At 38.6% G+C, this 12,201-nt stretch overlaps 1 protein-coding gene across 2 annotated transcripts in view; it reads right to left on the bottom strand.

Moving 5' to 3' along the window:
- Positions 1-12,201, bottom strand: part of LOC113106181 (T-cell immunomodulatory protein-like) — a 124,453-nt gene that overhangs the window by 31,718 nt on the left and 80,534 nt on the right. Inside the window, exons 11-12 of one of the 2 annotated variants that reach the window (XM_026267855.1) lie at positions 4,254-4,410; positions 2,716-2,824 (exon numbers count right to left, since the gene is read on the bottom strand). In XM_026267855.1, the coding sequence (XP_026123640.1) occupies positions 2,716-2,824; positions 4,254-4,410 (266 nt within the window). The remainder of the gene's footprint in view (positions 1-2,715; positions 2,825-4,253; positions 4,411-12,201) is intronic. The other variant, XM_026267854.1, reaches the window with a different exon arrangement.

Raw genomic sequence — 12,201 nt, forward strand, 5'->3', positions numbered from 1 at the left:
GATAAAAACACACATGACATGACTGCTGAAATATTATGAGGCACATTAGGGCTTTTCACACTTGAAATATTTAACCCTGGGTTATTCTAGACAGAATCATGGGATATCTTGGTTTGCATTTCACAATGTTCATAATTTATCTGGTGTTAATAATTCATAAGCTGATGTTTCACACTGAACATTACTAAACTTAATGTTTATATTTGCCGTGTCAGTGCCATTGTTTGGACTCGACCTGTTTACATGATGGCGCTAGTATTGTGCATCCTTGTGTTATACTGTATATTCCCGACTGTACTATCAAGTTTTTCCCGAGTTTTCTGTAAAATATAAAGGTAAAAATAAAATGGTCTTAACTCAAACTCATTTGTTTTCAGTTAGCATTTGATATTTTTACCTTCAAACTCTGAAATGACAACGCATTTTTCCTGTGACTGTCAAATGTACTTGAATACGAAACATGCAATTGATATGAAGCATTTTGCCATAACTCCAGGTAAAAAGTGTTGCTATCCCCACTTCTAAATTACAAGTGTAAAATGTACCTTTATCATAGGTTAAAAGATGATAACCCGGGGTTAAACGCAGTGTGAAAAGCCTTAATGATTCTCAGGTTGGCATACAGTAATCTCCACCATCAGGCAAAGATTTGTCAGTAGTATAATATTGGCTCATGCCCAGTAAAGAGGATTTAGCAACACCTCTGGTGGGTCTGCTCTTTTGTTCCTCATTAATACATAGAAGAACTTCTATATTTTGTGCTGATGAATGGCAGTATCTAGCAGTTTGAGGAGTCATTTGCAGCTGACTGAAGAAAAACTCTTCTCAGAGCAATGCAGCACATATCGTATGAACATATGGGCAATGACAGTTTTGGTTTTGACTAATGTGAAATTCACACTCTAACTTACAGTTATTTAATACAGCACCATTACTATTGCTTGAACATGGTTGCTTAATGCATTTTAGCATCTGTGGCCTGTCTCAGAGGTGCGAGATATACAGAGCTAATATTTTTAGCAGGGATGGGAAAGTCTCCATTTACAGTGTGTCTCAATCAGACGGCAAATTACTTCCCAAATTGCCATTTTAACTCTTCTTTAACTACAATATTACAAACGGTTGGTACTCAGATTGAGCATATATTTTTCTGCCAGTACTAACATTTACACATCTGTTCAAAATTTTGTGGGCAGATTTTTTTTCCATTATGTAATACTACTGTATATATTCAGCAAGGACACATTCAAAGAATATTTCATCTTTTACCCACCTTAATGTCGTTCCAAGTCTGAATAATTTTCTTTCTTATATTTAACATAGAATATATTTAGAAGAATGTTGGTAATCAAACAGCTGATGGTCCCCATTGACTTCCATTTTATTTTTTTCTCTACTATAGAAGTCAACAGGGACCAACAACAACAGTATGGCTCTTCAAAATTGTTCAAAATAACTTATTTTGTGCTCACCATAAGAAAGAAACATACACAGGTTTGGAACGACATGTGAGTAAGTAGATGAGTAAATGATGACAAGATGTATATTTTGGGGTGAAGTACTATATTAAATTGACCCAAAGTGACATAAATTTATTGCAACAATGTAAAAGTATTTATTATTTTGAATAAATGCATTTTTGTAAAAATGTTTCTATCAAATAATCCTGAAAAAATATTAGGCAACACAATTGTTTTCAACACTGATAAAAATAAGAAATGTTTCCTGAGAAGCAAATCAGCAAATTATAATGATTTCTGAATGATCACGAGACACTGAAAATTCAGCTAATTCAGGAATACATGACATCTAAAATAGTTCTTTTGAACTGTAATCATATTATATATATATATATATATATATATACACACACACACACACACACACACACACACACACACACACACATATATATATATACACTGTATTTTTGATCAAGTAAATGGTGCCTTGGTGAGCATTTAAGTATCTTCTTTCAAAAACATACCAAAAGAAAAATATTTATTTTTATGAAGCCCATATTTTGGAACGTGTAGTGTCACTGCCGTTTTACAGACAAAGACAAACCAAGTCTGTGTGGAGTGGACTAGTGTAGACAGACTGATTGTAGAGGAGTGCAGGAGCAGAAGTCGTGAGTCTGCCACTATACACAGGGAAACGGCAGAAACTACAGACTCATAAAAGCAGCTTTATTATGGAGAAGAGTCTATTTGTATAAAACATAACATTTATGTTATACATAAACATCAATTCCACCTCTCACTCATAAGTGGCTATTTGATTTGTAAGGGGCACAGGAATCTTGGGAGCACTTTGTCACTGCAGTAAACTACCCAGAGTGCCTCTCTCTCCTCAGAGCCAGACATGCTGGTTTACAGCAGTCTCATTAAACAGCACATCTACAGGAAAGAGAGAAAGAGAGCGTGCTAATAAGCGCGAGGACGGAGATTAGAGACTGTGGGTCAGCCTCATCCCCGTTTTAATCTGACACTGATAGAATGATCCTCACATGCTGTTACACTGAGGAAGCTAATCTGTGCGCTTGAGCTGGAGGAGATTTCTCCTTTAATTAAAACACAGCAGGCAGGATTAAATGGCATCACGGCTGCTTTCTAGCGGATGCATTTGGCTCTGGAAATGTCAGCTCTTCAAACGCCAGCACCCGGAAGCTCTACCGCTACTACGGCGGCCACACTGGACAAACCTCGTACTCACCGATCACTTTGACGAAATATGCGTCGGCCTCAAAGTTGTTCTTCAAAGTGTGGATGACGAGCTCTTCCTTTCCTTCCACCTTGCTGAGCACGATCATATCTAATATACCCTGCAAATGAGAAATCAGAAACAATGTATCGAGCCCATTGAATCTCTCCTGTCTGATGAGCACTCATATCCTTAATGGACTCCAGCAAGCTATTACGCTTCTTATCAGCCCCTCTCTGCGGTCTATCGGTCTCGCTCTTAAGAACACGGTTGTGCGGGGGCTCCTGCACAGATAGCATCCTAATACTGTGCTAATGATGACTAGCTCGAGTGCTAACAGAATGAGACATGTGCGTGCTGTTTGTTTAATGAGCCTTTAGCTCCATTAGTTATGAAAGCATGAAGGAATTCGAGGTAATTGGCTATATTGTGATTACGACGGGGAGAAGGTTGTGATACGGATGGAGAGAAGGGTCCAGGGAGGGAATGAGTGAATCATAGTGGGACAGGAAGGGAGAGATGATGGCGAAATAGATGCTCGAGGGCTGTCTGTAGAGGTGAGACGTTTGACTTCTTTAGGTGAACACTAAGAAGCACACAAACCAATAGAGACCCTCATACATGCAAACATGTGTGACTCATGTTAGATTTATTCAGCAGTGAGAAAGACATGAAGAGAGAGAGAGATAGTAAAATAATCAATAAGTAATAGAATCAGTAATGAGTCTCTAATTGTGTAATCTTTCAACATGCCAATGGATTCTACAAAAAATAAAGGAATAAATAAGTGAATGATCAAATTCTAACTATTTCAAAGAAATATAACAAAGCTGCTGAAAATTCTGCTTTTTTTAAACTGTAATAATAATTTCACATTATTTCGGTTTTTATATTTGTACAAAAAAAAAAGCAATGTTGGTAAGCATAAGAAACTTCTGTCAATACAATAAAATCTTATCCACTCCAAACTTTTGAACAGTAGTTAATATTTAAATGATGTATTTGCACATTTTATTGCACATTATTAATTGTATTACCTCCAGGTTATAAAATTTCTGAATGATTTGTAGTTTAAGAACTGTATGTGAAAAAAATCTTATGATTCTGCAATTGGCCCAAGGCGTTTGCCATTTTCAATTTCTTTTTAGAATTCTGCTTTGCGTTTTTTCATTACTTACTTGCCAAAATAACATTTCTAATCTTCTACAACACAAACACTTATTCACATCAGACTTGGTTCAAATCGGTCTTAAGACTACAGAGGCTGCTATATAATGGAAGGGTTGAAGGGTGTTAAGCATCAGAGACTGGGGTTTTTGTAAGTTCTCTACTCTCAATGTCAAAAGAAGAGAGTGCCTGTGTCACACCACAGGGACAACATTACAGTCAAAGTAAATCAGATAATGACTAAAAGTTGGTATAATGCGGGTCACCGAGACATCAACGAGATGGAGAAAGAGTGATCGGGGTCAGAGAAAGAGAGGGAGATTGAAGAAGAGGCAGCGCTTTAATTAAAGCCCCAGAAGCAAGGGCAAAAGGCCAAAACTTACGTCCTCATAGATGTCAAAAAAAGTGGCTACAACAGCCTTGGGGATGGCACTGAGGTCTGACTGTTCCCAGTGCACACGGAACATGCGGCCCGCCTGCCGACAGCTCGCGTTATTACACGCCACATTCTCCAACAGGAACGCCTGCTGCTGTGTGCTGCTGAGACAGAAAGAGAGAGAAAAACAACCGTTCATGTGAGTAGAGCTGAGAAACACAATGCAAAAAAAAGAACTGCGCAGACACTGTGTCATGTTGAATTTAACCCTTGCTAATTAAGTTTGCAAGCACATAGCAAACCACTGAACTTTGACCAATTATAGAGCATGTCTGATCCTGAACACTACTTCAATGACAATATTACACGCATACATGCACACCACAGAGCACAGGGAGGAGCACAGGGCTTGATGAATCAGTGAGACTGGAAAAAAGGTTGAAAGTTGTGCACTGAACTTTTGATCCCTAAATAAAAAAGGCAATTAAGCAGAACCCATTCCTCCCCATAATTCAGTGCTGAGTGTGGGGGAGGTGGATCTGGGAGGCAGCAGTGAATTATGAAATGAGATGCTTTTCTGCATTGCTCAACAACCCATCTAGCAGCCCCCTGTTTTATTTAAGACCCTTGTTCAATTCCTTTATTTCACTGCCATTTCTCCCTCTGGTATGATTTTTAGCATGAGACACTTCTACACCAATTTCGACCTGAGCACGTGATAAGCTAAAAATAGAAGATTTTTCTTCACTGTCTACCTTCTGTTGTTTCTCCTTGGTTTCAGAAGAAGGAAATGCAGATGTGATGTACACAAAGCGTACATTTGAAGCTGGATAAACGCTGTCAACTTATTACAAAACACACTCCAGTTGAGCTACATAAAACGACTGAGCTACATAAACAATGCTCCAGCTTCAAAAGAAGCTGAACTCTACCAACCGGAGCATTCTGATGATTAGCACAGACAATTATTGACTTGTTTCTAAGTCTATAAAACAAAACTGTGTTTACAGTAAAATCTATATCAGCGTGCTACCATTCGAAAAGCTTGGGGTTGGTAAGATGTTTTTATTTGAATGTTTTTCAAAGAACTATCTTATGCTCACCAAGGCTGCATTTTATTGATTATGTGATTTTTTTTAAAAATTATATTTTACAATGATATTTCTGCATTTTCAACAGTCATTATTCACGTCTTTAATCCTTCTAATATGCTGATCTGGTGCTCAACAAACATTCTTATTGTCAGTGTTGAAAATGGTTGTGTTGTTTAATATTTTTGTGGAAACTGTAAAGCATTTTTTTCCCCAGGGTTCTTTGAAGAAATAGTAATCTCTTATAACATTAGAAATGTTGTTAATGTTGCTTTTGATCAATGAATGCAGGGCAAACAAATTAATTGCTTTAATAAAAAGACAAAAAAAAGGGAAAAATAATGAAATAATGACCACAAACTTTTGAATACTAGTATCTCTCTACACGGTATATATGGGTACAGTATTGGTTGTATTTGTGCATACTTATAGTACAAAAAATAAGGCCATAAAGAAACAAAATGGCACACTTGTGGAAGCAAACTAGCTGTTTTTATGTGTGTTATTGAGTTTTTGTACGATGAAAATCTATTCATAATGACGTTAAGTTTGATGTTTAATAACATCATCAGTCCTTTAAAAGCACTGTACTTCTATACCTCACAGCCTTGTTTTCATTCCTTTAAAATATTAAATATAGCACTGAATAAGGTCTATACAGTGATTTTATCCATCTTAACCCAAATGACTGACAGGTCAGACTAAGCTGATCTAATGGACCCCACTACGACCTCTACTACTCTGCTCAATATTCACGCAGGCACGCATGCACTTTCTTCGACCACAAATAGTATGATTAATGCTTGAAACTAAAATTCAACTTTGACCATGAAAATTAATTTCCTAGTTTAGTTGTCTGGGATGGTCTGGCAGGCGATGGGACTTCCTGTGCGGATTGTGTTGGTCAGTCTGGAGCTTGGTCCACTAATCTGTGCATTTCACAGCCAAAGCCTCTGTGCACCTTTGCTGGCCGCCCGTCAGCGCAGGCCGATTTGGGGGGGCTTTGCCAAAGCCATCCAGCCAAGCAGGCCGACTTTGTCCCCTCACAGGATTAACTGACACCACACTTACTGCAGCGCAGAGAACAGCTGCTTTACCGGTGCCTTCGCAGGTTTAACCGGCTGCCGCACACAGAAGGAAAATTTTTGTCCTTGTATTCGGCTGTAAAACTGTCATGACTGCCAATTTAAAGACTAGTGGCTGAAACACATCAGTGGATTTGGACAGCAACTGTACTCAGAGCACACAGACAGTTGTGTGTGTGAAGGAGAGTGGCATTTTAGGTGCATAAAAGTGAGTACATAAACTATTTTCTTTATGAGTGTGCGCGTTTGGTTACTGGGAATGCAGGCCCTACTTCCTGTCCTCTTGCTCTCTCACTGGAGCACGGTCGTGAGCAGTGGGTCGCTGTGCCAACTGGACACCCATGAGCGCGCACACACACACACACACACGTTCCTCACTTAATTGGGAGCTTTGGAACCAACACTATGGCAAACCCAGCAGGGAAGAGCAGGCCAGAGGCAAGCCCACAGGCTGACCTCTCCCTCCAACTCTGTCAGCCTCCCTCTGTTTTTCTCTTTCTACAGCAAAAGAGGGATTTGACTGTGCCATTTCCTGACCGCTGTGTAGGATCGACATCTGAACGTGAATTTTTGAGGACGTCAGTTATCCAGAGCACAAACAGGGAAGGAGAAAGTGAAAGACAGGCATGTTGTGAGGGACAGCAGGCGGCAGGTCTGGAGATTCTCTGAGGGGTAAGATGACAAAAGCAGAGAGATCTCGTCCCCCCAGGCATCTCTTCAGTACCGGTCCACCCACTCTTCCTGAGGCTTCTTTCTCTCTCTGTTGCTTTATGTGTTGGTCTTCTTTTTCAATTTGCTCTCAAGGGCAAAAACAAAGCAGTCTGAAGGGTGGATGGCGTTTCAATCATTCGCTACCTTTGCTCTCTCACTGGAAATAGTATGCTTCTGAAAAAGGAAGGAGGAAGAAAAAAGAAGCGAAAGACATGCACAAAATACTGTATACAGCAGGCTAAAAAAAGTCATATTTAACCAGGATTGTGTGTCATTTTTTAACTAATAAAGCAACATTTTTCAAGATTGTTAATTTGACAGAATGATAGAATGATCGATAGATAGAACAACAGATACAGTAGATTGATAGCTAACAGATGGATAGAATAACATATATATATATATATAACAATAGATTGATAGCACGATAGACAGCATGACGGATAGAATGACAAAATGATATAGAACAATAGATACAACGATAGATTTACATTTCTGTGAATTACAATTTTGTAAATTGCTGTCATTCCAAATTTAGGTGCTTCCAATTCAATTGAAATTCACACTCATGAACTAAAAGGAAACAAGTTCTTACATTCTAAACAATCATGCAACTGCACAAACCTGAGCGAAAGAGAACTAGATTGTAAGGAAAAAAGTGTAAATGGCACTCAATAGTTTGGGTGAGAGATTCAGAAAGCAAACTAATCAACAGCAGAACTGACATGCTAATGCTTCAGAGCATAGCTGGGCTAATCAGCTATGACAACAACCACGCTTACTACAAGCTCTCCATGGACTCAAGTGCTTCATGTAGACTACATGAATGAATGAATGAAAACATCATTACCAGATAAGACTAAGAAGATCAGTTGTATAATGCAGAAAGCTACATAACTGTAAAGACTTTTATTGAGCACGTCTTTCCCAATCGGCTGATGTAGATTTTTAGAGACCTTTCAAATGAATCCCTTCTATCTGAAGTGAAGGAAATAAATCTTTGCTTAAACGTTTCACAGGCCTTTAAATTTTAATCGGCAGCTGCATTTTCAGATGCCATTTTATCTTGAAAGTAAATGGGAATACAGTCCACCACGATGGATCTAATGCTCTGTCAGGAGTGTGAAATATTGACACGTATTGACATTTATCTTCCATCTTCGTGAAATGAAGACGTCTTTCTAATCTTGGTGGAACTGCAGCTAATCCTGACTGACAATAAGACAAGTATTTCAAAACACATGCTCATGAGATGGACGGCCATTGCCTAGCAACAGAGCGCCGTGCTGCTGCAGCAGCTATAGATTGGAGCTCGAGCCCTAGCTCAGCCAGGCCAAATAATTCAATGCGCGAATAAATCAGCATTGAGGTATATGGTAAATAATGAGACTGCTGCCGATGTGAGAAAAAAATATTCAGGTCTCATGCACTGCAGGTGTGAGATGCACTCGGTATAAACAATGAGCCGTCTTTCCGCAGTAAAAACACACACCCATTTACCTCAAACTGCGAAGCATAATAGCAAATGTAATCACGTCCCAATGCGTGTGTGTCCAAGTTTTCTCCCGAACTCCTCACGGGAGTCTTCTTTCTCATCCCTCATAAAACTCAAGCACTTCTATTAACAGGTAATCCTGACATCATAAAGAAGTGTGCAATTGATGGCATTCAATTATACATTCATTAGATCAGCCTAATGGGTCTCTCTGATTTTGCCTCTCTCGTCTCATACAGCTTTCAATGCTCCTGGAGACCCATGGTTGATCACTCCATCCTTCTCTCCTTCTCTGGCCCCCTCTGAGCATCATACAGGTACACTTTACCCCAGCAGGTGGTTTTGAAAAGTAATACTCTGGTTGAGCAGTGGGGGCTTCCTGTGGCTAAAGACATATGTTTTTCTGGGAATAATTGCTGGTGGTTTGGACTGTTCTTCTGTTCATTTCTCACCTTAGATTGGTGGATTGCAATGAGTCAGTCTGTTATAGAGTATGCCTTCTTCTGAAGCAATATTTAACAACGTTTTGAATGACATTACTCAGCAGCACTACGATACAAACCCACAGTTAAATTCATACACTCCCCAATTAAAGGGCAATTCAGTTGTCACAATCCGAATGTTCCAAACCTGTATGTTTTTAATTCTATGTACAAGAAACACTTTTTGAAAATAATTTATTTTGTGTTGCACAGGAGAACAAAATTCATACAGGATTAGAACGACATGAGAGTGAGTAAATTATCAATTAAACTGTATTAAATTTTCATTTTTGGGGAAACTATCCCTTAAAAAAATGTATTAAGCAACCTTGTGCTTTCTTTGCCAGATGGAGTTGAGAAGGACAGGAAATTATTATGGTGAAGCAACCGGAGTGGAGACAGAACAAGCAATTGTAGATTTCTCCATACGTACATGTCACTGTAGGGAAAAAATCCCGCCCATTTGTGATGTATTCTGCCCTATTATCATAGACATAGCCCTGAGAGAAAAGCAGCAGTCTGCCATTTCTGTCTTTTTGCTGTAGCTGCTGGAGATATAATGTCATTGCTAAAGAGGCATTACTGGGATGAACCAATGAACATAGCAGTCTCCATAAACTCCATACAACTGATCCGCTGAGGATACCACGGTTAAATTTAATTTTCAAAGGAAATGTCCAGGAAAAAAATCTGTAAAGCCCCCCACATGTTAAGAGATCAATGAAGTTGATGGCTTGAATTTGCCAAGCCTAGTAATCACAACACGTGGGACTTATAAAGTTTGTAATAGCATGCAATGGCACCTTGAGACCAGATATGTCTTTTTTTTTTATCGCGCCATGCTTCCTGAGAAACAGCAGTGCCATCTTGTCAACTTCACGTGTCAGGTAAGTGCTAAACAAATGTTATTTTTTAGACTAAATGTAATGACAAAATAATTCAACATATTCAATTATTTTTTTGAGTGGATATTTAGAGAGTTTTTTTTATAAGTTGCATGTCTGAAGAAAAGTGGATATTCAATAGGGCTGTGTATCTGCAAGAATCTGCAGATACAATACGTATCAGGATACAGGGTTGCGATACAATATATTGCGATACATTACAATACTCTAGGCAAGGCAATATATTGGATATTTCTTAGATTAGGTATAGGATATATTTTTAGGAAAGCTGTCATTTAGAACATACCACCATATGCAAACCTTAGCAAAAACAAATAAATAAAAATGTATTCGTACTGGACCGTTTCGGTACAGGGCTTTCGGTACGGTGCACGTGTGTACCGAATGACCAAATGCAATATTTTTTGTGTGGAACATATACATTTTTGTGTTTCCAAACGAACATATTAAGTGGCGGAAGTCTCAGCGTTCAGCGCAAATCCCGCCCTGCAGCTGATTCTAAGGCCGATGACACACTGGATGCGTGGCGTGAGATTTTCAAAAGGCATCACGCGAGTGTGAACATCACTACAACTAGGAAAAAAAACAATTGTAATTCAAATTACACTTTGGAAAAGCTGCACTGTAATCATAGTTATTTATTTATATTTTTAATTATATTTTATTATATGATATTGGTTTGAGACAGAGTATTTTATTTAGTGGAGAACTTTGCAGCAGTATTTTATTTCTTATTCATTTTTTATTTGATATATATTTTATTAAAAAGTATTTAAAAAGTGTAAACAAATTGTTAAAAAAAAGTTTATAGTAATAAACAACCTGCAGTTTAATGTTTGCATTTCTTTACCTTACTGTACCAAAAATGAACCGAACAGTGATTTTTGCGTACCGTTACACCCCTACCCACTGGTGAGTAAAATCTGAGAATTTATTAGCCATTTGCTAATATTAGACATCATTTTGTCGCCCAGAGTGAAGATTTAATTGCATATGCAAGTGATTTACTCACAATGCAGAGGTTTGCTCATAAGATATATTGTTACTACATTGCTTTTTTGTTGCCTTTACTATCTATAATTTATAAAAATTTAATAAAGTAATCATGCGGATCAGAAGATGAAAATGTTTGGATTTCTGTTAATTGATTTCATTCATTATTTATTCATTGCATTCATGTTTGGTCTCTCTCCATCAGTCTTTTTAAGCAGTACAAATTGCAACATAGAGCTCCACTCTGCTCCTGGCACACAGTTAACCATCCTCCGGAAATGAAGTGGCTGCTAGCTGTAATTAAATCAACTTTCCTCTGTGTCTGAGAGGAAAAGAGAAACAAACATTATACAGCAGCTCATGAGAATAAAGAATGATTACAGTTAAAAGGGCAGAGAAAAGGAGTTTGTTTGTGCACCAAATCAAAAACAAATTTGGAAATGTACACAGACATGTTAACACAGTGTGTTATGACCCTATACGTGTCAGTGACTGTGTCCATGTGTTGGTTTGTGCGTTGAGATACAAGAAAGGAAAATAAACTATGTTCCCATTGCTGCATGGTGGAGTCTCTGGCTTCAGCTTTATACGACTGAGTTTGCTTAAGGCTACTCCTGTTCCTCACCTCATCCTGTCAGATGCGCCAAACTCCTCCACCGTCTGCCAGCAGCCCCTCCTTTACACACAAGAGGACCATTAACGGGGTGTTTCCCAGTCCCTTCACACTCCTCCTCTCTCTTGATCTATTACTATCTCTTTCTCTCCTGTCACTGTGCTTTGTACATCAAAGTCGTTCTCCTGCCATGCAAATGACCCACTCGATAGGACCACCGCTATGCCGTGGGCTAATGGTCCCACCCCCTCCCCATTCCTGCCCATTTAGGCTAAAAATGAATTAAGGTTCTGCATCAACAGCCTCGGGATGCCCACTAGAGCTCGTCAGGGAAATGGAACGATGCGTTGATCTATGGCACAGATATTTGAAGGGGGAAAAGGTATTGCACGCTCTTTCCGAAGTATGTAAAACTGACTCATTTTGGTTTAATTCTATAGATTTTTTTGAAATGGTAATTGCCTGTGTCCCTCCCATTAAGGCTAGACATCATCTTTGCTCCAGCCAAACCTAATGATTTTTAATGTAAAGGACACCGTTAAAAATCAAATTTATTTTCATTTGTCAATTCAAATAGAAT

Source organism: Carassius auratus, chromosome 7, assembly GCF_003368295.1.
Source record: "Carassius auratus strain Wakin chromosome 7, ASM336829v1, whole genome shotgun sequence".
NCBI lineage: Eukaryota > Metazoa > Chordata > Actinopteri > Cypriniformes > Cyprinidae > Carassius > Carassius auratus.